The sequence below is a fragment of the Neolamprologus multifasciatus genome, chromosome 5 (assembly GCF_963576455.1).
Source record: "Neolamprologus multifasciatus chromosome 5, fNeoMul1.2, whole genome shotgun sequence".
NCBI classification, from domain to species: domain Eukaryota; kingdom Metazoa; phylum Chordata; class Actinopteri; order Cichliformes; family Cichlidae; genus Neolamprologus; species Neolamprologus multifasciatus.
The window spans coordinates 35,593,984-35,620,853 of record NC_140443.1 but is presented as its reverse complement, the minus strand read 5'-3'; the positions used below and the strand labels follow the sequence as shown (position 1 = coordinate 35,620,853).

The 26,870-nt window shown below is 41.2% G+C and overlaps 2 protein-coding genes across 4 annotated transcripts; one reads left to right on the top strand and one right to left on the bottom strand.

Moving 5' to 3' along the window:
• The first annotated feature begins 423 nt into the window (after positions 1-423).
• LOC146519216 (cytosolic 10-formyltetrahydrofolate dehydrogenase-like) lies at positions 424-26,709 on the top strand. Its single transcript, XM_085161081.1, has 23 exons — positions 424-554; positions 1,850-1,995; positions 3,964-4,198; positions 4,285-4,450; positions 6,578-6,679; positions 8,579-8,668; positions 8,848-8,985; positions 17,318-17,443; positions 17,535-17,626; positions 19,259-19,406; positions 19,492-19,611; positions 20,496-20,623; positions 20,862-21,012; positions 21,125-21,195; positions 21,561-21,666; positions 21,743-21,830; positions 21,916-22,009; positions 22,101-22,200; positions 22,297-22,395; positions 22,772-22,937; positions 23,027-23,132; positions 23,256-23,455; positions 25,620-26,709. The coding sequence occupies exons 2-23, from the start codon at positions 1,869-1,871 to the stop codon at positions 25,673-25,675; spliced, it is 2,709 nt and encodes a 902-aa protein (XP_085017207.1). The 5' UTR covers positions 424-554; positions 1,850-1,868; the 3' UTR covers positions 25,676-26,709.
• On the bottom strand, positions 10,185-15,800 carry LOC146519217 (uncharacterized). Of its 3 annotated transcripts, XR_014874285.1 has the most exons (3): positions 15,534-15,800; positions 10,800-12,028; positions 10,185-10,715 (listed from the first exon to the last, which is right to left on the bottom strand). XR_014874285.1 is itself a non-coding variant. In XM_085161105.1 (2 exons), exons 1-2 carry the CDS (start codon positions 15,730-15,732, stop codon positions 11,265-11,267), a joined length of 963 nt encoding a protein of 320 aa, XP_085017231.1. In that variant the 5' UTR covers positions 15,733-15,800; the 3' UTR covers positions 10,185-11,264. The 3 variants fall into 3 exon arrangements, 2 of the variants coding, with proteins under 2 accessions (XP_085017231.1, XP_085017232.1); XM_085161105.1 differs by having other exon boundaries at positions 10,185-12,028; XM_085161106.1 differs by lacking the exon at positions 15,534-15,800 and adding an exon at positions 13,966-14,302 and having other exon boundaries at positions 10,185-12,028.
• Positions 26,710-26,870: the final 161 nt, after the last annotated feature.

Genomic DNA, 26,870 nt, shown 5'->3' with positions numbered 1-26,870 from the left:
ACTTTAGTACTTGTATGATGTACTTCCTGGACAACTGAAAAAAAGGATTACTCCCGTACAACAATGCAGCAGATCAGTTAAAGTTAGTGAGCCCTGTATACACGTCAGGTTGGCGGTTATGCTGCATGTATTTATAGTTGCTGGACTGATTGGCTGATGATTTAAATACACAGAAATGTTTTGAGAGACTGGAGGTTTCTAAACAACCAAAGCAAGCTAAACGAGTTTAAGTCATTTCTCCTGTGGACACGTTTGGAGCTTTACAAAAGTGACCTCAGTGCTCAGCTGCAGGCCAAACACTTGCGTTATAATTGAAGCGTGTGCTGGTCTGTCATAGTTGACGTTTCTCAGTTTGTGAATAGGGTCCCGTCACAGAAAGCGGCAGCTGATTGGCTGCCCCGCAACCTCATTATCAGCCCCTGTCCAATCACTCTGCTGTGTGTGCATGTTATGTAAATGGGTCGCTGGAGTGTGAAGGGAGGAAATTAAAAGCGACGCTTTGCCTTCGGTCGCTCTTTCAAGCAAGCAGAGAAGCGCTGGGTCTGCAGGCAGCGGTAAGTGAAGCACGATTTACTTTTTCAGACTCTTCAGACTCAGAGTGCACTCAGCTGATTGGCCTCTCGACACTCACACGCATGTTAAAAACTGTGTAATAATAAAGTAGTACAGACGCTGCTGAGAGCTGCAGTTTGATTGCACGTACTGTAACAGTCTGTTTATTCTGATGAACGCAAGTGTGCTCTTCACCTCAGCTGTCTGAAGTTGTCTCGCAAGTGTTCAACTCTTCTGCGCATTTGATTGGTCAACACCCGAGGCAATCCTCCATGCCCCGCCCTTTCAGCTCAAAGTCAATAAACTGTCAGAGCAGTGATTACTGAGTTGTACAGTACTGTGCAGCGTAATGATCGAGTTGCACGGACACACGTCTATATATAAACACAAACACGGACAAACTAGGCTGCGTGTAATAGTTACTGATAGGAATCCAGTTATAAAGTTACTACAACTTTGGATTCATTGATATTTCTTGTGTGTGCAATACTTTTTAGATGTCACAGGTAACGATACTAATGTGTAACATGCACTCAGCTGACAGTACAGACAGTACAACAACAGCTAAGACTAAAGCAGTGAAGTCATTTTTATTTATAGAGCATATTAAAAGCCATCAGGGTGTTCTTCATAGTACTTTTAGTCACTTAATATAGCAAACTATACAAAACAGATAGCTACGATATCTAGAAATTGCATAAGACTATGTGAGAAATGCAAAAACATTATGAAAATCACAAATTGCTGCACTGGACTTTATGTGGGACAGATTGTTCTAGAGCCTTTGATTTATAACTGAGAGGGACTGAGAAAGTGTAAGTAAGCCAAAACAGGAGTGGTGTGTTTTAATGTGTGTGTAAAGTCCAGCAGCTGCATGATGAAGCAGTGGTGGTTAGAAATAATGCTTCTGGTTTCTGTAGAGGCTTTAGTTTATCATGCTGTTGAACCATTCTACATCACATTGAAAAGTGTTTCCATTATTTTGGCCATCCTATTTATTTCACCAAGAGGAGGTTAAATAAAACAATGCACCTCGGTGTATGCAAACAGGTTCACAGAGGGACAAACTGAAGGCTAGAAATTGACTATAAACAAATCAGCACCTTCTTAATAAGTAAAACAAAAGAGAAAAACATGACTGAAACTCTAACATTAAATGGTCCAATCAAAACTGCTGTTGTATGATGGCAGAAATGTTTGTTTAATAGGAATCTGTTCAGTCCATCTCTAATGCAATGAATAATGTGAAAATCCCATTCAATTTCATTTTTCTGCGTGCACATGTCTGCTACTCAAGAACACATAAAGGCGTGAGGATGAGGATTGCAGTGATTGGTCAGAGTCTGTTTGGCCAGGAAGTGTACAAGGAGCTAAGGAAGGATGGGCACACCATTGTAGGAGTCTTCACAATCCCTGACAAGGATGGCAAGGCAGATCCACTGGGTAAGAACTCACAACGTCAACGCCATTTCAATGGGAATATTAATTGGAATACTGCCTTTCTCCTGTCACCAAAGCAATGCTGAAAGTGACTTTTCCAAGCAAGCATTTTTTTTGCACATCTGCTAGGAATAAACTGATGATGGTGTCAAATGAAACTGTGACTTGAAATCGGGCCACTGGTTTTATCTCTGCAGCTCGGTCATCAAACTTGCGTTGTCCATTGCAGTGTGTTGTGTTTTCTTTATCGGTGAAAGTATCAAATGAATGCAGTAAAATATCTGTAACTGATTTACATCACTGCAGAAGAATAAGGAACAACTGGAAATGAATTAGACTTTGCTTGACTGCATATACACACCAGTAAGGTTTGCTTACAAATGACTGTACATGCTGTACACTATAATAAAAACAGAAACATAACCACTAGCCCACATTTGGAAGCACTCAGAATCGTGTCATGATCACATATTGTCCAGGTGTTAATACAGTCTGTGCAGAAATAAAGGACTGTCATAGACATCTGCTAATTAATGCTAAGTAAAAATTTTTTTTTTTAAATGCTAAAAATCCACTTACCAAAGCTGAAGCACAAAATTCTTGGAAAGTTTTTACCACACAGAAGGCCACATTGTTTGTCAGATTGTTCCATTAGAAAAACAAAGCAAGAACAACACAAACTTAGTTTAGTATCTTGAGAAATTATCAGGTGAGGTCACTATTTCAGGTGAGGTTGTGCAGTCATCCACAGGCAACACTTGACAAAACAGCCACTCCCTAACTGGCTGTCTGATTAGCTCCCCAAAAGGAATGGACTTTAATAGATCATTGGGAAACTTTGTGGGGAAAATCTGATCTTGTTGGGACATTGCCCATCCCACTTTGGATGGAGCAGCTCTCATTTCTAATCTAAATTTATGACCCCCCCCCCCCCCCCCAAATGTGACTATCCAGAGTTGGGTGCAGAGTTTTACATGCCTCTCTGCAATTTCTTTTATACTGTCATTCCCACAAAACCCCATCCCTATAGAAATTGTTATGACATGCGACATAGCAATTTTATTTTATTTTTTATATTTTTCACCTCTTCCTTTGTGTGGGTTATAATTCCAGATCCTTAATAACGACACAGACAGAATACACATTATACACAATGTAATACAGAAACGTTACCACCGCATGGGCCCATAATCCAGAGGTCGATGGACTGAAGCCATATTCTGCTATTTGAATTCCATGTTGATAGCCTATCAGATTTCCACTATTTGAACAATGTCACAGAAACACACAAGTTTTAGTCCAGCCAGCGGGCTGTTTACATTTTGGGATGGCTGTAGCTGAGGAGGGAACCTGGTTTCTCAAAACTGCACGCCAAAGTATCCGTGGGTAAGATACTGAATTGCAAATTGCTCTCCAATGTTTTCACTGCAGTGTGAATGTTAGATAGAAAGCACTTAGGCCCAGAGTACTTGAATGAATGGGTAAATGAGGCATGTTGTCTAAAGTGTTCAAGTGTTCAAGTAGCAAAGCGCTGTATGAGTCCAGTGTATTTATATAATATACACCTGTAAATTCCAGACTCTACTCTGAGCTCCTTTACTCCGGCATTTTCCTGTATGCTTGCTTTTGGAAGCCGACCCATGTAAACATGTAAAGCCTTAGCAAACGGGAAAATTCTGACTTGTAAACTTTGACATCGTATAAGAGATAAAGAGATGTTATTTTTGGCTGCTCCCTTTTTCACACAGTGTCACCACAGGGGGGTAGTTCTACATGTCAGAATTTTTATATATATATATATATATATATATATATATATATATATATATATATATATATATATATATATATATATACCGACACAGGAAGTGCAGTGCAGTATAACTGCAGTACATGAAGAAGAAAACAGAACTGTTGGAGGATGTGCAGCTTTTCTCATTTATTGTGTTATTTTATCATTGTCTACTGCAGCCACAGAAGCGGAGAAGGATGGCGTGCCCGTCTTTAAGTTCCCCCGCTGGCGACTGAAGGGCCAGGCTATTCAGGAGGTGGTGACTCAATACAAGGCCTCAGGTGCGGAGCTCAACGTCCTGCCCTTCTGCTCCCAGTTCATTCCTATGGAGGTTATCGACCACCCAAGACATGGCTCCATCATCTACCACCCATCCCTACTGCCTCGCCACAGGGGAGCCTCTGCTATCAACTGGTAAGTGATGTTCATGAGATCAAGTTGAAGAGAAGCAAGACACAGTGACAGCTGTTTTATTTCACTTCCTGTATCGGTCTTCACAGGACACTGATCCACGGTGACAAAAAGGGCGGGTTTACAGTGTTCTGGGCTGATGACGGACTGGATACTGGTCCCATCCTGCTGCAGAGAGAGTGTGATGTTGAACCCAGTGACACTGTCAACACCATCTACAAGAGATTTCTCTTCCCAGAGGGAGTAAAAGGCACAGTAAGTAAAGAAAGAAAGTGTGGTACAAAGACACTTTTATTGTAAACAAACTTCATACATTGGAAGGTGTGCAATATAATGTGTGGTAGCTGTGTTTAATGTGACTGCAACACTTCACCAAGGCCTTCTACCACAAAGATGATAGGATGCATTCTCCCAAACAACTTTGTTTTGATCCTCATCCTCACACTTACATCTTAACATGCTTTTATTTTACCTCTTAATAGCTACCTGGTCCCTGATGGCTCATGTTAGCATTAGAGATTTTGTAATACTTAATTCTGCCACAGAGGCACTGCTATCTATAGTAAAAGCATTAATGCAACACTGTCCATGCAAAATAATGACTAGTGCATCGCCATAAGACATATTTCGTGTATGTACTTCCTGATCTGAAAGGTGATGCCGATGCAAAAATTCATTGTCCCTCATTCTTTCTAATGGCCAGTACTTTGGAAACTCCGTGGTTGTAAAAAACATAAATCTATAGGTTATCAGTCCTTGGGTCTGTCGCTCCAGAACAGGGATGTGAAACTCATTTTACATCAAGGCCCACACAGGAAAAGTGCAAATCGTATATATGCATGTCATATTTTCCAAAGCCGTTCAGGAGGCCAGATTGGAGTGTTTGCAGGACTGATTCTGATACCTTGTGTTTGACACCCCTGCTCTACAGCATAAAATTTAGACAAATTTTATTGAATTCAGTTTTTTAGATCCACCATATTACAACAACGGTCTTTTTATTACATAATAAAGTAAAAACACTACAATAATAGAGAGAAAACCAAGGAGACTACCTCCTATTGGCAAACAATCTGCAACAGTGGGAAGAAAAACTCCCCTTTAACAGGACGAACCCTCCAGCAGGAGGAGCTGTCACGATCCTGGGTCTTATGACCCAGTGTTTTGAGTTTTAGTTCTTTTGATGTTTATAGTGTATGTTTAAGCTTATTAGGTTTCCTATGTTCATTTACTTATTAGCTCCCCCTTGTGTTTTCAACCCCTGTGAAGTCTCCTTTGCCCTTCGTGTGTTTCATGTCTGTGTGTCTTATGTTGTCATGTCTGCCTCTCATGTTTCCTGTTTTATTTTGAAGAAATCTCGTGTTTTTATGTTATGGATTATGTTTTGAGTCCTTCGTTGTACTGTTTCATGTTTCCCTAGATTTCAGTTATGGTTATCATAAGTTTAGTTCTTTGGCTTTGTAATACGGCTTCCCTGTGTTCAATGTTGTGTCTACTGTGACCTTTTTGTACCATGTTTCTTGTCCCTATGTTCTGTCTTCTCAGTTGCTGTTAAGTTTGCATGTTTAGAGTTCAGTCAGTGTGTTTCCTGTTTTACTTTGAAGGTCCACGTCTCATGTGAGTGTTTCTAGTTTTGCTTCCCTTGTCTCGTCCAGCCGGATTACTCCCAGCTGTGCTCTTCTTCTGTGTCTCATTCCCTCGTTATCCCTCTGTGTATTTAAGCCCTGTGTTTCTCTTTGTCAGTGTCGTAGTCTCCCTCATGGCTGTGTTTCCCTGTGTGTCAGTTTATCCATGCCCTAATTTAGTTTTGTTATATTTTTGTGCCATTCTGCAATAAAGCAGCTTTTTGAGTTTTATTCCTGCGTGGTGAGTTTTGCGTTTGGGTCCTTCTCTTGCCTGCACACAGCGAAACATGACAGGAGCGTCATCTGCCATGACCTTTCGTTTATATAGTGTGTATCTTGACCACGGTCACCATCCTGTCAGTTCCTTGGTTATAAAATGAACTGGTGATCATAAAGCTGTTTTTTTTTATTTAAATGTGAAATCATTATTATGCTGTAGCTGCAGGACATACTTTTTGAATCAGTCTAGTCATATTGCTTTCTCTTGGTGTGAAGTTAATACAGTTTGCTATGCTAAAGGTAAGCTAAAGATCGCCTTGAAGTGCTGGAAAAAACAACCTGTAACAGGAATTAAGTTTGTTTTATTATATTTATAGAGTTAGTTATGTGTTTTATGTGACTGATCATTCTGCCTGTGTCCTGTGATTTGCCTGCTGCGAGTTTCCCAACATCGTAAATACTGTGATGACAAAGTTCAGAAAGATAGCTCATGCAATTTAAGATAGCTGCAGCTTGAACTGCATTTTTCTGGTTCCAGGTGGAAGCTGTGAGGCTGATTGCAGAGGGGAAGGCCCCGAAGATCACACAGCCAGCGGAGGGAGCCACGTATGAGTGCATCCAAAAAAAGGACAACGCCAAGGTAAAACACAAGTGTAGCTATGCCACATCCACAGACATAAACATGCAGAGTGTCGGTCACTGCTGTTGGTTATGTGTCAGTGCAGCTGACATATTTGTCAGGGGGAACTGGACCAGTTTAAATGGACTCGTACTTATTTAACACCTTTTCCCCTCAATTTGAGAACTCAAAGTACTTGCTGGTACAAGTCTCATTCACTTAATCACACACATTCATATCTTTTATCTAACGTTGCACAATTTTCAGTTGATTTTCAAGCAGGTTCTTTTTTACCCCTCAGCTGTTAAAGGCTGATGAGGTCTTATCGTCACCCAGGCGTGGATCCTCAAGTTTGTGAATACGATAACCTGAGAACGAGGCAACATAAGATTTTCAAATTGATACCATAGGTACATCTACTAGGAGTAGAATATTTACAAATATCACTAGTTATATATTATTTAGTTATAGTTAGAATATTATTAGTTATATTATTATTATTTTATTTTATGGGATATTTAGTTAAGCTTAAAATTAAGCTTTTTTTTCTTATGCTGATAATAATGTGGTCTTGATATGTTTATAGCACATTTTACAAAATGCAGAAATGACTTTTTGTGACGCTTTGCTGTGAAAACTGCAGAAATTAATTCCATCATTTAGATGAGCTGTCTCTCCTTTCTGTCAAAGTCTGACTTGAATTAACATCCTTCATCTCAGCGCTGCCATCTTTATCTGTCTTCTGATTGCCAATCCACGGGCGATCGTGGCTCAAGAGTTGGGAGTTCGCCTTGTAATCGGAAGCCCTGGCTCGGACAGTCTCGGTCGTTGTGTCCTTGGGCAAGACACTTCATCCGTTGCCTACTGGTGGTGGTCAGAGGGCCCGGTGGCGCCAGTGTCCGGCAGCCTCGCCTCTGTCAGTGTGCCCCAGGGTGGCTGTGGCTACAATGTAGCTGCCATCACCAGTGTGTGAATGTGTGGATGACTGGATGTGTAAAGCGCTTTGGGGTCCTTAGGGACTAATAAAGCACTATACAAAATACAGGCCTTTTACCATTTTTGCCATTCTATCTTTTGTGAATATATACACATATAAATCTGTGTGCTGCTATTCTTTCAACTGACCATGATGTAAAGAGGCTTATCCAAAACCACAGTTGTAAATAAGAAAGCGTTCTTTTGCGTCGTTAAATAAAGGTTAGATTACCATCTTGTGGTACAAATTGGTATTACATGCAAACACTTTGGATATAAAGTCACTGTGATTATTACTTCTCATTCTCTTGATAGTTTTTTGTTAATTTTTAACTCAGATATCTACAGGTGATACCTTTAACTCAGTTGTTGTTACTTAAAAAAATTCTCCTACATACATTTAGAAATATCAGATCGGATTACCCAGACTCAGACCGACTCCCAAGGCAGTGGCAATGGATGCATCTCACAAGGCCACATGTACAATGAACCAGCAGTTCACTGTACATGTGGAGGGAAACATTTCAATTCAAACCTTTGCCTTTGGAAATGTGAGCTTTTTCTTGCTGCTGCAACACAAGGAACAAAGTACAGTTTCTGGATGTTACCTACTTTGTAGTGATTTACACTTTCACCTAACACACAGTCCCACTATGAGACAGGAAGGACATGCAAATCCCTTAAGAGGTTGCATCATGAAGGGCATGTGGTGTAAGGATCCAGTAGATAGAATATGTAAAAGGTAAACGGACTGGTGCTTACATTGGTCCACACACTCACATGGATGCATCAGTGCAACCCTGGGGTACTTTGACAGGCAGACTGGAGTGGCTGAGGAATCGACCCACCAACACGCTCAGTAGCAGACATCCCACTCCTCCTGAGCCGCTGTGGTGAAGCATTTAGATTTGAACTGGCAGTGATGACTGTTTGAATTTCTAACAGATTGACTGGAACCAGTCTGCTGAGGCTCTCCACAACTGGATCAGAGGAAACGACAAAGTGCCGGGAGCCTGGGCCGAAGTCGATGGACAGGTAACAGCTTCTTAATGCTTTCTGTCTGTATCCTGTGCAACCGACTAAATAAAAAATGTTTGACACAATACTTCTGAATTTGAACCTGATCAGAGCGACGGCTCACGCAGACATGCAGAATCAAAACATGATGAGCAACTGCGTTTGGACTGAGTCCCATTTTACATCTCTCTCTGTAGAAAGTGACTTTCTATGGCTCCTCTTTGGTGGATAATGGGACCGCAGTTAATGGTCAACCCTTGGAAATCCCTGGAGCCAGCCAACCGGGTATCGTCACTAAATCTGGCCTGGTGCTGTTTGGCAATGACGGCAAGACTGTAAGTGGGATTATTAATCTCAGGAAACTGTTCCAGAATTCACATTACAGATAAGTGCATATCTGAAATGATTGACTCAGACACACAATGGCCCCATCACTGTGTCGATATAGCTACATCTTGTTACTGAATTAATTGAAGACCGCCCTGACTGCGGTGGTGAAAACATCAATTGCAGATATTCAGGTGCTTTTCACTGGCAGGGACGCCAATTGTCAGAACAAAGCAAATACCTTCCTACTAGGCTTGACTTGTGTAGTAATACCAAAAGTATCATTCAGTCCTTCAGCTATGAGGTGATTTGGTCTTTGAATGCAGCCCACAGCTCGTTATTCTGCATCCTTTCTTTCCACGGATGCTCAGACAAAAACTCTACACTCGTGTCACGACTGCAGAGAGAAGATTTTGAAACATTTACGCCAGAAAAACCTGACAGAGCAAAGGAACAAAGAGATCACTGTGACACTGGATATATGACTTTTTTTAGCTTTATATTTTTATGTTCACATAACAGGATCATCGTGAAATAACTTTGGCAAAATATATACAGTATATAAATCTATTTTACAGTGCAACATCAGTAACACATGACGTACGGCATCATTTGATATTAGGGTGCAATTTAGATTTAAAAACCATTTTTCAATCAGGTTGAACTTTGTCACTGTAGACGTCTGTTTAATACTCGTGTTTGCCAAATGTGTTAGTGTTTATTAGAGGCTCTGAACAGAACAGGAATGTAGAGTTTAGTAAGTCCACAGTACCAGAAAAGCAGTAGAAAAACAATCCTCCAGCATCCAGCTGTATCTACAGTATTGTGCATATGAAAAGCGAATATTCAGCTGGCCATCTCCGTGTGTTTTGTGTGTAGTCTCTACAGGTGCTGGTTACTGAGCACCTGTGTTTTCCAGTGTTTAAAGTCCTGCTCAGCACTGAAAGTAGTTAAGAATGCTTGGTTGAATTAAATGGGATTATTTTAAAAAGTACATTTTTAATCAGTATCTTTTTAGTGTCCGAGTCAGGAAGAAGTTAGCTTACCTCAGCAAAAACCCGGGATCGGCAATAAACTGTTCCCTCTATCATAACTTCACAGGCACTTGGGGAAATGTACTTGTATGCAAGTTAGATGGAAAAAAGTATTTTTGTCTTTTTCGTTTATGTTGTTTTTTGTTATTATTTGTTCCCATTTTGTTTTGTTGTAAATCAGAAATCTTATAGCTGCTGGTTTGTCTTGTTACAGCAACAAAGTGCTGCTTAAAAAAACACTTTGTAATCAGAGTGTGACATTAACCTCCTAAGACCCGAACTCTTCCACGACATGCATTTTTAATTTCTCTTTGATATTTGGGCGGATTGGGGCCCGATGAATGAAAAAACAAAGAATTACCAGATTTTTATTTTTTTTTTTACCTTATTTTTGTTTTTAAGAAAAATAAGAGCCACATATGAGGATATTCGTTTAAAATCTTGATAGAACAGTAGCAGTATAATGTCCTCATAAGTGGATATCAGGCGCTTGTAGAGCAAAATGAACTATTTTGGTCTAAATAACCCAAAATTTGATGTCCACATATGTGGACGCCAGGTCCTAGGAGGTTAAGCCACTGAAATCTCTGGGATATTGATGTTGTCAGTTAAGCAGGGCCTCTAGTGAGCCCTGTGCTCACTGCCCGACGCTGTGGAGTGTGACTGGAATTTTCCATAGAATACCAGAACTGGCAGGTACACCACTGGGACTATTTGCTTTTCCCATATGAGAGCAGGTTCACCCTGAGCACATGTGACATGAAAGGGTCTGGAGAAGCCCTGGAAACATTACGCTGCTTGTGACATTGTTCAGAATGACTGCATTGGTGGTGGTCTGGAGAAGCATATCCATGGATGGACACAGAGACCTCTACGGGTTAACCAACATCGCCCCGGCTGCCATTAAGTATCGGAATAAAGTCTTTGTATCCACTGTCACACTGGTGCATCATTTGTAGTCAAACTAATGGTCCAATAATTACTGCAGACACATGAGAGTTCATTTTCCATCCAACCTGCATATAAGTATACAACCCACAATTTCAAATTTAAAGCCAATTTCAGTATATTTACTATCTTATTGCAATCTTCGGACAACATTTGGCAGGTGGCATGAGTGTTTGGATTCAGTCGCATTCATGGCAGTCTGGCTGCTTTGCTGATTTTGTTGTGTACATGTTGAAAATTTCAAAAGACAAGCTCAGTTCTGTACTCAGATTTTCGACTACATGCGCCAGCAGCTCTAACGCCTCTCAGGTGGGACTCTGACTTGTGGACAGGTTAATGCCGTGAACCTTTCTCATATGCCTCTTCATCAGCAGCCGCTCTGTAAACAGCTCATCGCAGTCCCCGCATTTGTACGGCCTCTCCTCTTTATGTTTGGCTAGAACGTGCTTCCTCAGAGTGGAACCCCTGTTGAAGGATTTGTCACAGATGTGGCAGCTGAAAGGTTTCTCCCCTGTGTGAGTCCTTATGTGTTCTGTCATGTGTCCTTTCAGCTTAAAACACTTGCCGCAGTAATGGCAGCTGTAGGGTCTCTCTCCTGTGTGCACTCTCATGTGATTCTGCAGGTTGCTCTGGCAGGGGATGTGCTTGCCGCAGATGTGGCAGTCAAAGTTGCTCTTGCTCTCCTGTGGCTTGCTTTCATGCGTCTTGAGGTGCCACGTTAGCACAGTCTTTTTGGTGAAAATGTAGTTGCATATGTGGCAGCGGTACAGGGTGGTGCTAGTCTTCTCTTCCAGAAGGTTTGGTTCATCTGCAGATGTTTGCCTCGACTCTCTGCTCTCCTCTGCTGCTCTGCAGTCCTCTAACTGCTGCACTGTTTTGATGAGTTCTTTTGTCAAGGCATCTCCGTCATCGCTGTCTTCCATCGTTGGTTGCTCCTCGCCGCCATTGAGCCACAGTTCCTCCCTCTGCTCCTCTTTAACCTCGGAGGGTCCCGGCTCATCCTGCCACACACTCGAGCTCCACTCTTGCTGTTTAGGTGGAATGTCCTCAGTTGGTTGTTGTTTGGCATCTGCAAACAAAGGAGAGAGAAAAGCCTTACACTTCAAGTATTGTGCTGAGATCTAAGCGTTACAATTGACCTCACACTGGTCATGAGCTGCGTCCAAGCTTCAAGTAAAGGACAGCATTTGCTATTAGAAGAGTGCACATGCTAACATGTGTGGAGTATGTTATGACTTCAGTTTAGACAATAAAAGTCTTTGGTAAGTTTTTTTTGTTTTGGTTTGTTTTTGTTTGTTTTTTTTAAGTGAAGTGAAATAGCCACCAGCTTAGACTGCAAACTGCCCTGTGTGATAAGTCACCATGACCTTATGCTGATAACTATATACAGGTCAATGAACAGTGGTTAAGGAACTTCTACAAACGAGGGTGGCTGTAGCTCAGGTGGCAGAGCAGGTCAGCCACTAACCAGAAGGTCGGTGATTCGATCCCAGGCTGCTCCAGTCTGCATGCCAAATATCCTTGGGCAAGATACTAACCCCGCGTTGCTCTCCGATGCAACCATCGGAGTGTGAATGTGTATGAATGGTAGACTACTTAGCACTTAGGTCAGAAAAAAGTGCTTGTGTGAATGGGTGTGACTGGGTGAATGAATTAGTTGTATAAAGCGCTTTGAGTGCTCAGACAGAGTAGAAAAGCGCTATATAAGAACCAGTCCATTTACCATTTACCATTTACAAAGCTGCAAGCTAACAGTAAACAAAACAGGCTGACAAAATGTCATGTGTTCTGACAGAGTGAATGACCCAGACCAAACCAGAGCCAAAGTTACTCTGGAAACACTGGGTTGCATCGTGTCTATCAGGTAAAAATGGGCCAGACTGCACCAAAACACCAGTTCTGATAAGTTTGTTCCATAAACCCCACTAACTTCATGAAGAATGCTAATTTTCCAAATCTACAATGTGATAAATTGACTGATTCTTAGTGCTTTTCTGCTCTCCCGGAGTCTCTACACATTATTACTCTGATGGATGCATCAGAGAGCAAGGTTAATATCTTGTCCAAGGATACGTGGCAGACTAGGAATCACCTTCCAATCAGTAGATGATGCTCTACCTCCTGAGCTCCAGCTCCAGTGTGGGGAAACATGGCTGAACTATTTCAGGAGTGGCCAACTCCAGTAGATTGTAAGGTAGACCCTACAATGACATTTATAATAAAATGAGATTTTCTTATATAAAATATATAACTATAGTTTGCCCTGTGCTTTGATGCAAAGTTTGTATGCTGCTGAAAACAAGATGGGTATAATGTAGACATTAATTAATATTAATGATCATTTGATGTCCACTTTAAAAATGTTCAGGTCAGAGTTTTACTGGCCCATGTATATTTGTAATGGGTTGTTTGAAAAAAAAAAAAAAACCTTTGTTTTTAGAATTTCTATTATTATTATTAATGCAGTTCAACAAAATATTTTAGATTATTTCACTTTCAATCTGAAAAATGTTGCAAAAACTTTGGAATAAATATGCACCCCACGCCCCCTTTAGACACACACATGTTCGGTTCCACGAAAACTAAGACGGCAGCCGTGAGCCTTCAACTATGGTGTTATTTATGTGCCACTATTCAAAAAAACTTTTGAGCACATGTAAAAAAAAAATTGCACGTGCAAGTGTTGCAAATTGAGGAGAAATATATTTGTATTTAAATACATTTTTTGCACGCAGCAATTAATTTTGTTCACTCAAATTTAGCTTATCTTCGCTCAAAATACTACAAAAATACTACAAAATACAACTTCTGAAGGCTTACTGCAGATTTCTCTCTGTGTAAAACAAACGGTGAAGGATGGAGCAGCTGCAAAATGTGTTTCTCTTCACGTCTGAGTTTGTTAACCAGGAGCTCTGATGAAGGACTCGCTCGCTTTTTCCCAGTAAAGGTTTTAATGGTGATCACAGGAACAGCGCCGCTGTTTTCTATCACTTAACCCGAGCTCACCGTCTCGGTAACCGCTCCGCCTCTTTGCTCTTCGCGGTGTGTAAACAGGCTCGGGCTCCACGTTTAACGGTGCCGGGGTCATCATCACTGCTGCTGTTCTCAGTGTTTGTGTTTCAAACTGGACCCCTGCGTGGGCTTAATGTTGTCAGACTTATAATCCACACGCTTCCCCTAAATACGTTTGTATCTCAGGTCTGTTTTTAGCCGCTAATGTGAGTGAAACGCTCGCGTTCGTGTTTCCATGGTGACAATGGCGCGCTACAGAGCCGTTCCTTAAGTGAAGCATCGAATCAAATAATTTGTATCAAGATTTTTTTTTAACAATCGAATCATTCTAAATACTCGATAAATCGTTGCAGCCCTTGTTCACTGGCATTATTGTAACATTTACAAAATAAATATTTACATTGTTTCCTTAAATTAGTTTACAAATGTATCAACATTATAATCCCGACACTTTCTTACTGGATCCATCCAAAAACAGAGTAATAGACGTACTAGGAGTGATTCTTAGGGCAAATGTAAGCTTTCACCAGCTTGTATGAGTTGAGAGTTTATACAAACCAATGCCATGATGTCACATCCTGCAAAGTGTGTTAAAATATTACAATCATCATTTCACATTCGTTAAATAGGAAGGTAACACAGGTGTTTACATCGAACTGATCGGTGGTCAGATCGCTTTTGATTTATGTAACAGAAACATACAAGTACGAGTCCTGTCTGAGTGCTGCTTTTTTCCCCCCAATTTATTACAATTACCTTTAATCAGAATAATTTGGATTGTTATCTGAAGATAACATTCACACATAAATATCTGAACTTGGTGATATTTTTCATATTTAATCAAAGTTGAAGGCACACTGTTGGGCAGTGCAGACTAGTTGTGGTAAAGGGAACCTGCAGATGCAACATCTGGACAACATGAAGAAAACTCACCAGTTAACATGAAAACCAGTTACACTAGAACTCCTGTACAGAGCACAACTGACACTCCTGTACAAGACTGACGTTTTCATAAACAATACAAAACAGCTTATGACATGTGTATATATGACATATTACATATTGTACGTAGCTTCAAAACAGCTTGTCCGTATCTATAATTGTATACAGATGTGTTCACTACACCAAACAATGTTAAGAACAAGTGTTAAACTCGCGGGCTGATTGGCTCAAAGGGTGCAGTGTCTCCGGCGGTCATGTACGCTGAACTATAAAAGGAAGATTTAAGTTGCGTCCTATGAGTAACGAGCACACGCTGAGATCAGAGTAACCACAATGAACAACAGTCCTCTTTGATATGATAAGTGCGACCTGCCGCAGTTTGACTGTCATTTGAACTCGTGTTTCGATAAATAGCATCCTTACTGTACTGTTTGATTTGAGGACATTGGAAATAAGCTCACCGGAAATTTAACGCTCCTTTACTGTATGGCTAACACTGCTTGCTAATGTTGCTAGCTAAATGCTGTGAATATAAATGTAGCTTTCTGTCCGACGTCGCTGAGTCACTTATTGGGTTATTAATAAGATGCTAACTGGCTGAAGTAACCTGGGGTACATACCAGCCCTGTGCAGCCTTATCTCTGGTTTGTAGACGAGGTCCAGCAGCCGCTGCAGCCTCTGGTTCTCCAGCTTGGCTCGGTACACCTCTTCCTGGTACTCTACCAGGGTCTTCTCAACGAATCCGTAGATGTCCACCGCAGCTGCGGTTAGTCTTTCCGTCAGGAACACGTTAAATGTCTGAAGGGTAGCTGTGGCCATTGTAAGGCTTCTCCGTTATTTTCAGCTCGCCCTGCTTGCTACCTATGGATGTGTGACCGTCTATGCAGTGTGTAACAGGGGTCACAGCGCCCTCTAGAGCACTGGACTTTGTAGGACACTGTACCGTCAACATGCATGAAAATGCTCTCTAGGCACATTTAGGCTCGGATTAAACTAGTCAGTGGTAAAACTGACTGCACGCACTAGAGTTCAGCTAGTCTAGAGCTGAACTCTCATTCATTCTCGTTCATTTGTCTTCATAATTCAGTCATTCACTGATAGAAAAGTTGACCATTTTTATTTGCTGACTAAAATAAAATCTCTGGATCTCTGATTTTTCTGCTTAAGTAGTTTCCAGCTAACATTCACACTCCAGTGGATGCTTTGAAGAGCAACTTGGGGTTTCGTTACTTGGCCTTTGTGAGGACTTTCAAAACATGGAATTGACAAAAAAGTAAATTAGGCAGAAAATAAGTTGTTTAGTCAGAGTTCTTGTTTAATTTTGTTTATTTTCTTTCAATAAAAATGTTGCTAACTTAAAAAAAAAACTGCATTGCATAGATCACTGATGAAGCATTGGACTTTGCTGTAGCTCAGGTGGCAGAGCAGGTCAGCCACTAATCATGGCCACTCCTGGCTGCATGCCAGGAGGCAAATATCTTGGGCAAGATACTAACCCAATGTTTACCTACTGCCTACTGGTGGTGGTCAGAGGGCTCGGTGGCACCAGTGTCCGGCAGCCTCGCCTCTGTCAGTGCGCCCCAGGGCAACTGTGGCTACAATGTAGCTTGCCATTGCAGGTGTGTGAATGGGTGAATGACTGAATGTAGTGTAAAGCACTTTGGGGTCCTTAGGGACTGAGTAAAGCGCTATACAAATGCAGACCATTTACCATTTACTTAGTCTGAATTGCAGAACACACTGCAGTCACTTGCCTTGAAATTCCCTGTTATAATGCTGACTATTTTTTAGGATCATTATTTTTCTATATGACTCTGACTCAGATACTAGAGTGGGTTGTCTACCAATTGTAATAGTGTAGCACCGTTCTGGTCTACCTGAGCACTCAAAGTTCTTCATACAACTTGCCTCATTCATTTATTCGCAAAGACATGTCCTTGAGCAATATATTAAACCCTGAGTTGTCCCTGATGCATTCACTGGAGTGTGTTGGAAGTTAGACAACGAGCTTGGGCATATAAAAAAGTGCAATAGGAGTGTGTGTCTGTGTGTGAGTGATAATTTATTTTATACATAAACTTTACCTGTGCCTGTATGATGATTTTAAGAGCTATAACAATACGCAAAGTTGGCAAGCTAGCCAAATATTCCTCTTCTTCACTAAACTGCTTGCAGAGGTTTGAGGCACTTCAGCATGGTGATGGTGGTGCTTCATGGAAACTTCCCATCCAATCGAATGGATCCTGATATACAAGAAGAATTGAATAACATGTTTAAATCATAATTCTGATTAAAATTGTGGTCCATTCAACGTATTCTGTTGACCTCAATGGAGACATTGAAGTGTTAGCAAAGTACAACATTGATTAAAACAGGTGGTGTCGCATTTTGTGTTTCTCTGCAGCTGCTGGTGAAGAATCTGCAGTTTGAGGATGGAAAGATGATTGCTGCAGCGCAGTACTTTCGCTCTGGGAGCAGTGCTGCTGTGGAGCTCACTGAGGAGGAGAAAACCTTCGCTGTACAGATGAGGGTAGGCCCTCCACTCCCACTGATTCAAGAAAACGTTAAGCTGACAGTTTAGATTTTGTCTTTGTGCTGACTTTTAACATCATGTCTTCCAGGCAGTGTGGCAGAGTATCCTGAGCAATGTGAGCCAGATTGAAGACTCGACAGATTTTTTCAAATCTGGTGCTGCTTCCATGGATGTGGTCAGGTGATACAGGAAAAAAACAAAAGCATGTCAATTTTCTTTTTCTTGTTCATCACTTATGTAACACACAGTTCCAGTCAAAACTTTGGCCTTACCAATTTGTAATTAGTGTGTTTATTTCGCTGTGGTGTAGAACAAATGTTAATACATTAAAGTTATTAAACAATGACAGAATTATGTAACAAACAAGCAGCAGCTTTAAGTTTCAGTTTTGTTTGGGCTCAGTGAAACCAGGCACTGAGCGGGTTGTCTGTGCATATTCATTAATGTCCAAAATACTTTTTAACCAATTTCCATCAACATGTAACTTATTCTTTCTGCGCTTGTGCTCTACCTCCACCAAATTTCATTGGATTTTGCTCGATGTCTAGTATGTGGTACCCAGTGTTGGGGAGTAACGGAATACATGTACCGCCGTTACGTATTTAAAATACAAAATATGAGTAACTGAATTCCGTTACAGTTACCGTTTAAAAAGGTGGTATTTAGAATACAGTTACTTTGTTGAAATAAATGGATTACACGGCGGTACTTCCCTGTTTCATATTGTGGCGGGTCAGGACTGTTTGGGTTTTGTTTGACAGCTACGTTCTGTTGTTCCAGGCGGCAGCGTTGCGGTTGCCATGGTTACAGGGTGACGCTCTCTCTCTCTGCGTGTTTCCTGGGTGAGAGAGCCTGTTGTTGTTGTTGTGCTAAGCTAATAGGCAGAATGCTACAGGTATAGCTCTAAAGAATGTAGCATCATAGGCAGTGTAGTCCGTGCTGCAGGGAGAATGGACTGTCATACACGTTATGTGTCTGTGAGCGAGGGAGGGAGAAAAAGGAAAAGTACGAGCTGTCATCGAGCAAAAACGGGAGCTGGAAGCATGTAAATATAATAATAATCACTGCAGCTAAGAAGAGTGCCTGACGAGCCCAGTTGTAAGTAAGCTATTAAGACTCGACTGTACACCGTGTTCGTGTTTTCCTCCAAAAACAATAAGTTCCGTTGGAGCAGCCTTTCAACGCCTCTCTCTGTCTCTCGCTAGCAAAGTTGACCCAGACAACAGAGTTAAGCTAGTTTTCGGCTACGAGCCGACACAGAACCCGACGTATTAGTCAGAGGTCCCTTTACTACGGTTCGGAGCCGCGGACCTTCAGTAACAGTAATGAATCACAGCAATAGTACATTCATGTAGTTGTAAACAGCATGATAATATATTAAGTAATCCAAAGTATTTAGAATACGTTACACTCATTAAGTAACGTAACGGAATACGTTACAGAATACATTTTGGGGCATGTATTCTGTAATCTGTAATGGAATACATTTTAAAAGTAACCTTCCCAACACTGGTGGTACCCGTTATCTACAACTGAGGCTTTAGGTATTGTCAAGCCAGCAAATGCAAAGAAAGCCTGGCTAAACGCATAAATCCACCTCAGATAGCTACAATCCAATAATATTATGTATGTGTGCAGGTTTATATGTGTAGGTTTATTTAAGTAAGTTTTTAGTTTAGGTCATTTTCTCCTTAAAGAGTATTTTACAACCTGATATCAGTGCTTAATCTAAGCATTCCTTCTTATACCACTATTTCACCTAATCTTCTCTTCTTTTTCTTGTCCCCCATCTTCCCTCTTCTCTGTCTTCAGGCTGGTGGAGGAGGTGAAACTTCGAGCCAGCAGTTGTCAGCTGCAGAACGAGGATGTCTACATGAACACAACCTTTCAGGATTTCATCCAAATGTGTGTGAGGAAGCTCAGAGGGGAGGACGATGAAGAGGAGTTGGTAGTTGACTATGTAAGTGTTTGAAATTCCCTTTGTTGGTTATGGATACGTGGAGAGGAAACAGCCGTGTGTTAATGTGTATCATTTACCTGCTCAGGTGGAGAAGAACATAAACAACATGACAATAAAGATGCCTCATCAGTTATTCATCAACGGAGAGTTTGTTGATGCAGAGGGAGGAAAGACCTACAAAACCATCAACCCCACTGACGGCACGGTGAGAGAAAAAGAAATTACAAAAAATCCAAAATTTATGTCCTATATGATATTTTATTATATAGAGTAATGTCTTCTCTGTAATGTGTAACTTTGTGTCCTGCGTCATACACTGGCAGGGATCTATAATGAAAAGCAACCATTTCTTTTCTCAACTGATGATGGAAGCTGAAGCTGTTGATTTGTCTTGATGCATTCTCAATCATCCAGGAAAATAAATCTCCAAAAGTTGATTCTGTTCATCTGGACGTAGCGTTTTCTGTACATTTGCATAATGACTGAAACCAGCCCACTGAAGGAACAATGGGCTGTGAGGTCAGTTCCTTAATCATAATTATGCAAATTCTCATGACCATTGATCAACAACCACTGACCAAAGACCACTGATCAATGGCCATGAGTACCATTCACAGAGAGTTGGGGAATGGCTGCAATCACAGCATTGTGATTGCAGGAACTGACCTCACAGCCCATTGTTCCTTCAGTGGGCTGGTTTCAGTCATTATGCAAATGTACTGTTTATAAGATTGGAAACCTGCAGTCAGCTGAGACTGAAGACGTCACTTGGATGAGTGACGAAACGTTTCTCCCAGAAAACGCTACGTCCAGATGAACAGAATCAACTTTTGGAGAAGCTGTTGATTCTTTTTCGGGTTACAAATATTAAAATACCCCGTCTTTAGTGACCAACAAATGATGATGGCCAAAAATAGTGCTACAGTCTGTTTAAAGCGTATTTTAACAAGGTTTAGGGGGAAAAAACTACAAAAAAGGGAAGTTCTCTTTCCACTGCTGAAGGTGATCTCATCAGGATTGGAGGCCATGTCTTCATAAATGAGGTTTGCCATCTTTAATTTCCTTGTCTGTCCTGTGTGTGTCCTGCAGGCCATCTGCGATGTGTCTCTGGCCCAGATCAGTGATGTGGACAAGGCAGTGGCTGCAGCTAAAGAGGCCTTTGAAGAGGGAGAGTGGGGCAAGATGAACCCAAGGGACAGAGGAAGACTCATCTACAGGTCAGATATATGACCCTGGAGTGTCAAAAAACTTCATCCATATTTTTTTTCTTAGCTTTATGGCCCATTTCTCTTTACGGTAAAGTGAGCATCTCCATAGAATGAACCGCTTTAATATCTTTGTTCTAAGGGAGTAAATGCCTTCAGTAGGTTTGTTTGTCTTTGATAGTATTAGTGAAGAAAAGTTGTTGTCTCAGTTGTGTTTCATAATATGGCTTCACTGTTAACCCACCTGCAGGCTGGCTGACCTGATGGAGGAGCACCAGGAGGAGCTGGCCACTATCGAAGCCATTGACTCTGGAGCTGTGTACACTCTGGCTCTCAAGACCCACGTGGGCATGTCCATCCAAACTTTCCGCTACTTTGCTGGCTGGTGTGACAAGATCCAAGTAAGACAGCTGGCTTAAAAGCCTGGACCTGTCACGTTGTCTGTTGACAGTCTGATACATCTGGTACAGATGTGTAAATACATGCAAACAACATGATGTTGTTCTTTTACAGGGCAGCACCATCCCCATCAACCAGGCCAGGCCCAATCGTAACCTGACGTTTACCAAGAAGGAACCAATGGGGTGAGAATAGATTTTTGAAAAGTGTCATTCCCTACACAGCACTGCAGTGGAACCTGCAAAATAATTACATTTAGGAAAATATTCTGTGGCCCTTTTGAAAGGTTTGCATCCTGTTGCATCTGATGTAAAACTAACAAAGCATTTCAGTCAAATGCTTTTTCACAGCACTGTACATTTACATTAAAGCTAACATGCCTTTGGTTCGAAAGCCGAACAAACTGCTGCTTTTTATGAACCACATTAGTAGTTTGTAAAGAACAAACTATATATGTGCTTGACAGAAAATCTTCAATCAGGTGGATTTCAATCAAAATGTTATAAAATGGGTGTGATAAGTATTTCAAATGCTCTCTATCCGTCCTCAGAGTTTGTGCCATTGTGATTCCTTGGAACTATCCTCTAATGATGCTGGCCTGGAAGACAGCAGCCTGCCTGGCAGCTGGAAACACAGTGGTCCTCAAGCCTGCACAGGTCAGACTCCCATGTCACACATGCTACCCACAAAAGCTAAAACCACAGGGTCATTCATGTTGTTGTTTGTTTTCAGGTCACCCCACTGACAGCACTGAAGTTTGCTGAGCTGGCAGCAAGAGCGGGACTGCCTAAAGGAGTGATTAACATTCTGCCTGGATCAGGTTGGATCATAAACATTCATGACATGAAGCTGAGGTCACCTAATGAAGCTCCGTGAGTTGCTATGCATCTTGTTCTCTATTCTAGGCGCCCTGGTGGGTCAGCGTCTCTCCGACCATCCCGACGTCCGGAAACTTGGCTTCACAGGTTCCACAGAGATTGGTAAACACATCATGAAGAGGTGAGAGGTAACGTAAACCTTACACAAGGTGTTTAACAAAGTCTTATAGTATCGCTCACAGTTGCGTGTCTGTTTTCTTGTATATTTGAAGCTGTGCAGTCAGCAATGTAAAGAAAGTCTCTCTGGAGCTCGGAGGAAAATCACCACTTATCATCTTCAGTGACTGCGAGATGGACAAGGCCGTGCGCATGGTGTGTTTATCTTATGGCAGGTTTTTGTGGGTTTTTTTTTTTTACAAAACAGAGTAAAAGTTGTGCATCCACTATGTTGCTGTCTGTATGTTTCAGGGCATGAGCTCAGTGTTCTTTAACAAGGGAGAGAACTGCATCGCTGCTGGCAGACTGTTTGTGGAAGACTCCATTCATGACCTGTTTGTACAAAGAGTGGTAGGTGTAACACGCAGTAAACTTTACTTTCACTTTTTCCCCCCTTTTTTACAGTGAAAATGTCATGTTGTGTTTTCATTCCACCTTAAAAATCAGTCTCACACCTTCAGACGTAATAGGCTGATGGCCCGCTGACATTTTAGTCAAAGAGCAAGGCCAGTAACGCACTGTCGGTGGTAGTAATGAAACTGAAACACATGCTCTAAGTCTTAGAAATGAGCAGTTACACGCCTTTGTGTGGATCTGCGTGTGTCTCAGCATGTCCTTCTAGTAGGCAAATTGAGCCGCAGCGGTAAGGTTTCTCTCCCGTATGCTGTCTCATGTGAGTAATTAGTTCTTACTTCTTTAAAGACCACTTGGATCTCTCTTATTTTAGGTTGAGGAAGTCAAAAAGATGAAGATTGGTGATCCACTGGACCGCTCAACAGACCATGGACCTCAGAACCACAAGGCCCACCTGGACAAACTGGTGGAATATTGTCAGACTGGTGTCAAGGAGGGAGCCACCCTGGTCTGTGGTGGCAGACAGGTACAACGACCAGGTAAGGCAGCAGAAGTTTCTAAACAGAACTGGTTAGGATGGACTAACTCTGATATAACAGATGCCGTTGGATGTTTGTTTTCCCTCCAGGTTTCTTCTTTGAACCCACAGTGTTTACTGATGTGCAGGACCACACGTACATTGCTAAAGAGGAGTCTTTCGGCCCTGTTATGATCATCTCCAAGTTTAAGAGCGGGTTAGTTAAAATTGAATGATTGCTCAAATGCCAGCTTGCTTCATATACCCAACATAAGGCTGACCTTTTGTCTCTTCACTGTTGTGTTGGTCCGGTGTGCCTCCTCCATCTTCCTGAATTCAGTGAAGTGGATGACGTCCTGAGGAGGGCCAATGCTACAGAGTATGGCCTGGCATCAGGTGTTTTCACACGGGACATCAGCAAAGCACTGTATGTCAGTGAAAGGCTCAATGCCGGCACAGTTTTCGTCAACACCTACAACAAGACCGACGTCGCTGCGCCCTTCGGAGGCTTCAAGCAGTCCGGATTTGGTAAAGACCTGGGTAAGGCAAACGACTGCTTTTATTGTGTAGATGTATTCTTTCATGTCAAGAAACACAAATTTTAAAAAAAGAATAAATATATACTATCCAACCTATGTCAAAACATTTTCACATACAACACCAGCAGTGGGGACAAAGTCATGTTTGGAGGGTAAATTTGCTGGTTCTTATATAGCACTTTTTACCATGTAAGTGCTTTCTATCTAACATTCACACACATTCATACGCCAGTGGACAGATCAGAGAGCAACTTGGGGTTAATATCTTGCCCAAGGACATTTGGTGTGCAGACTGAAGCGGCCAGAGATCGAACCATGACCTAACTCCTGAACTACAGCCACCCGTATTTAAACCATTAAATAAACAAATACTAATTTACTTAAACAGTGAGTGTAGATTTTATTTGCCTGAAGCTGCTTTTATCTGAAGCAGTCTAGTACCGTATTTTTCAGACTATAAGGCGCACTTAAAATCCTTTCATTTTCTCAAAAATCCACAGTGCGCCTTATTTATGAATTCTGGTTGTGCTTACTGACCTCGGACCAATTTTATGTGGTACACGATGCTCAAAAATCTGTCAAAAAATGTTTTAGTACGACGTTGGTAAGCTATGAAGCTGCACCACTTGATGCATTGTCGGAGCATTACGGCTACTGTAGTCAGGAGCCTGGCAGAGTAATCTGGGTCCAAACTCCGTCCGCTTCAGGTCCCAAAGTCAAACGAACACTGCGGCATCACTGAGAGTTAAAAACTAGAATTTTTCACCTTTGATAAAATGATCAGTGTTGCTGCTTTACCAGGTGTAACAATTAAGTTTAACATCCAGACATCCATGAAAACAGAATTTATTAAATTCATCAGAGTTAGAAGTCAGCAGGAAGTTAGCTCGCTAGTTTCCACCTAAACATGATATAGCATGTTCTGACTGAGAGATTTCTGAAAATATTAAACGTACAGCTCTGCTATCACTTCCAACATAAATGAAGACAAAACTAAACAGCAGTGACTTTTGAAGGGTTACTGAAGTTGGTCTAGCTGGCCTATAATGATGTGCTACGTGATTGCTAGCAACACAGCTATGTTAGCATAACATAAACACAGTGAAGCTGGAGGATGAACACTAACTTACAAGGTCATTAAGATAAGATGGGGCCTGATTATTTAAGACCTTGTATGTGAGGAGCAGGATTTTGAATTCAATTCTGGTTTTAACAGGAAGCCAATGAAGGGAAGCCAAAACAGGAGAAATCTGCTCTCTCTTTCTAGTCCCTGTCAGTACTCTTGCTGCAGCATTTTGGATTAGTTGAAGGCTTTTCAGGGAGTTTTTTGGACATCCTGATAATAATGAATTGCAGTCGTCCAGCCTGGAAGTAATAAATGCATAAACTAGTTTTTCAGCGTCACTCTGAGACAGGATATTTCTAACTTTAGAGACGTTGCACAAATGGAAGAAAGCAGTCCAACATATTTGTTTAATATTTGCGTTGAAGGACATGTCCTGGTCAAAAATGACTCCAAGGTTCCTCACAGTGTTACTGGAGGCCAAGGTAATGCCATCCAGAGTAAGAATCTTTTTAGATACCATATTTCTAAGATTTTTAGGGCCGAGTACAATAACTTCAGTTTTATCTGACTGTTTTGTTTTGCTTAATGCGCCTTATGTATGAAAACAGACCCATTCATCGACAGTGCGCCTTATAATCCGAAAAATACGGTAATAGAAAGAGGCTGTTATTTCTGATTCCATTCAAACTGCCATTTTTTCATCTTCTCCCATTTGTTCCATAAAAGTTACAACATTATGCTGTGTTGCCATCATAGACCATATATAAAGCTGGACATTGTGACGTCATCCATTGGGTTTGAGCTTCACATACTAAAGACACCATATTAGCACAGTAGGGTGGAGTGCAATGTTATCAGCTGATACCACCATGCTTAGTTAGCCAGCCGCATCCACAAACTCTGTGTCTGTAACACACAGACACAAATCAGTACTCAGTAAGACAGTAGTTAGTACTACTAAAGCATTAGTAGTACTAACTAATCATTCACATCCATAGTCTTCACTGGTACCTGCTTTGAGCCAGTGCACTCAACCCTGTGGTGACCAATAGGTGACTGGTGCTCATGCTTACTATCAGTATCTTTGTCTCTCCACCAGGACAAGAAGCTCTCAACGAATACCTGAAGACAAAGGCAGTGACCATTGAGTATTAGGTGATATCACAGGAGAAAGAAGACCGTAAGAGGGCAGACTCAGGTGGACATGTGTGGACATTGCTAGAGAAACACACTGCGATACCAGGATGTTGGCATTAAAAGTGTACGTGCCTTAATATGCTAACTGATAAGTATGTCTAACATGTTGAATAATCAGTAACAGAGCCTTGAGCCACGCTGTAACGAGGATTGTTCTGATCTACACAAATGGTGAATGCTAGCTGGTAGCTCAGTGAGTGGACTGTGATTTAACTAAAAGGGTTTTTATTTTAATACATCTTTAATCTCTAATATGGCTTACATTAGGTCAGACAAGTCTTGCAATGTAACATTTCCAATAACAATTATTGGTTACGAATTAAAACTGCTGCACAACCAACATCTGCAGATTGGTGTAATTCTTCTGTGTTCAGTCTTTTGTTATATTTTAAAAAAAAAAAAAAAAAATGTAACGTCTGGATTTGGAGGAACTTTAGGCACATTACATTTATTTTGATTAATGCACTGTACATGATTGTCTACAGAAAACATGTCATTTTATTTAGCAACATCTTACATGCATTTTAATGCCTGAAAAGCACATATACACTTTCTTTCAACAAAATACATCATTAGATGTTTATTTAAAGGATCTCATTCATTCAAACAGCATCCCTGCATCATCTTAAACCATTTAATTACATTTAAATATGGAGTTTTGATGGCGTTATGGAAAGAGGCGGTTGGGATTAGGGCTATCGTTTGTTAGAAAAAGATAATTTTGGTAGTTTTTCCTCCTTATACCACCATGGTGGATTTTAAATCAATCAATATAGGATTTTGATTTAATAACAGACATTTAACAATGATGGATTACCTGTGTTTTTCATAGTCCCCCATTTTTAGAGGCAAAACTAACTTAGGTCAGGTTAGTCCACTTACCCCGATACTCTGTCACAAATGAGGAAAACATATCATAAGGTGTTGAATTTGGATTTCATAGATTTTCAGTATAATTTTAGTTCAAAGATGTGGTTTAAGAAACTTCACATCTAACAAACTTAAGAACGCTCTTGATGAGGTAGGTGTGTCACTGTCGAGGTGATCAATGAAAACAGAGCGTTTACCACAAAGTGCTAAAAGAACCAGCTCTCTATTGTGTGATGATGGGACTGCTGACAGGATGCACTTTGAAGTGTACAGGGCTACACTC

Coding starts and splice junctions, on each gene's coding strand:
- LOC146519216 (XM_085161081.1), top strand. CDS start 1,869: ATGAGGATTGCAGTGATTGGTCAGAGTCTGTTTGGCCAGGAAGTGTAC. Junction 8,669..8,847: donor GGGCCGAAGTCGATGGACAG/GTAACAGCTTCT, acceptor CTCTCTCTGTAG/AAAGTGACTTTCTATGGCTC. Junction 22,010..22,100: donor GGTAAACACATCATGAAGAG/GTGAGAGGTAAC, acceptor GTATATTTGAAG/CTGTGCAGTCAGCAATGTAA.
- LOC146519217 (XM_085161105.1), bottom strand. CDS start 15,732: ATGGCCACAGCTACCCTTCAGACATTTAACGTGTTCCTGACGGAAAGA. Junction 12,029..15,533: donor GATAAGGCTGCACAGGGCTG/GTATGTACCCCA, acceptor CTTTGTTTGCAG/ATGCCAAACAACAACCAACT.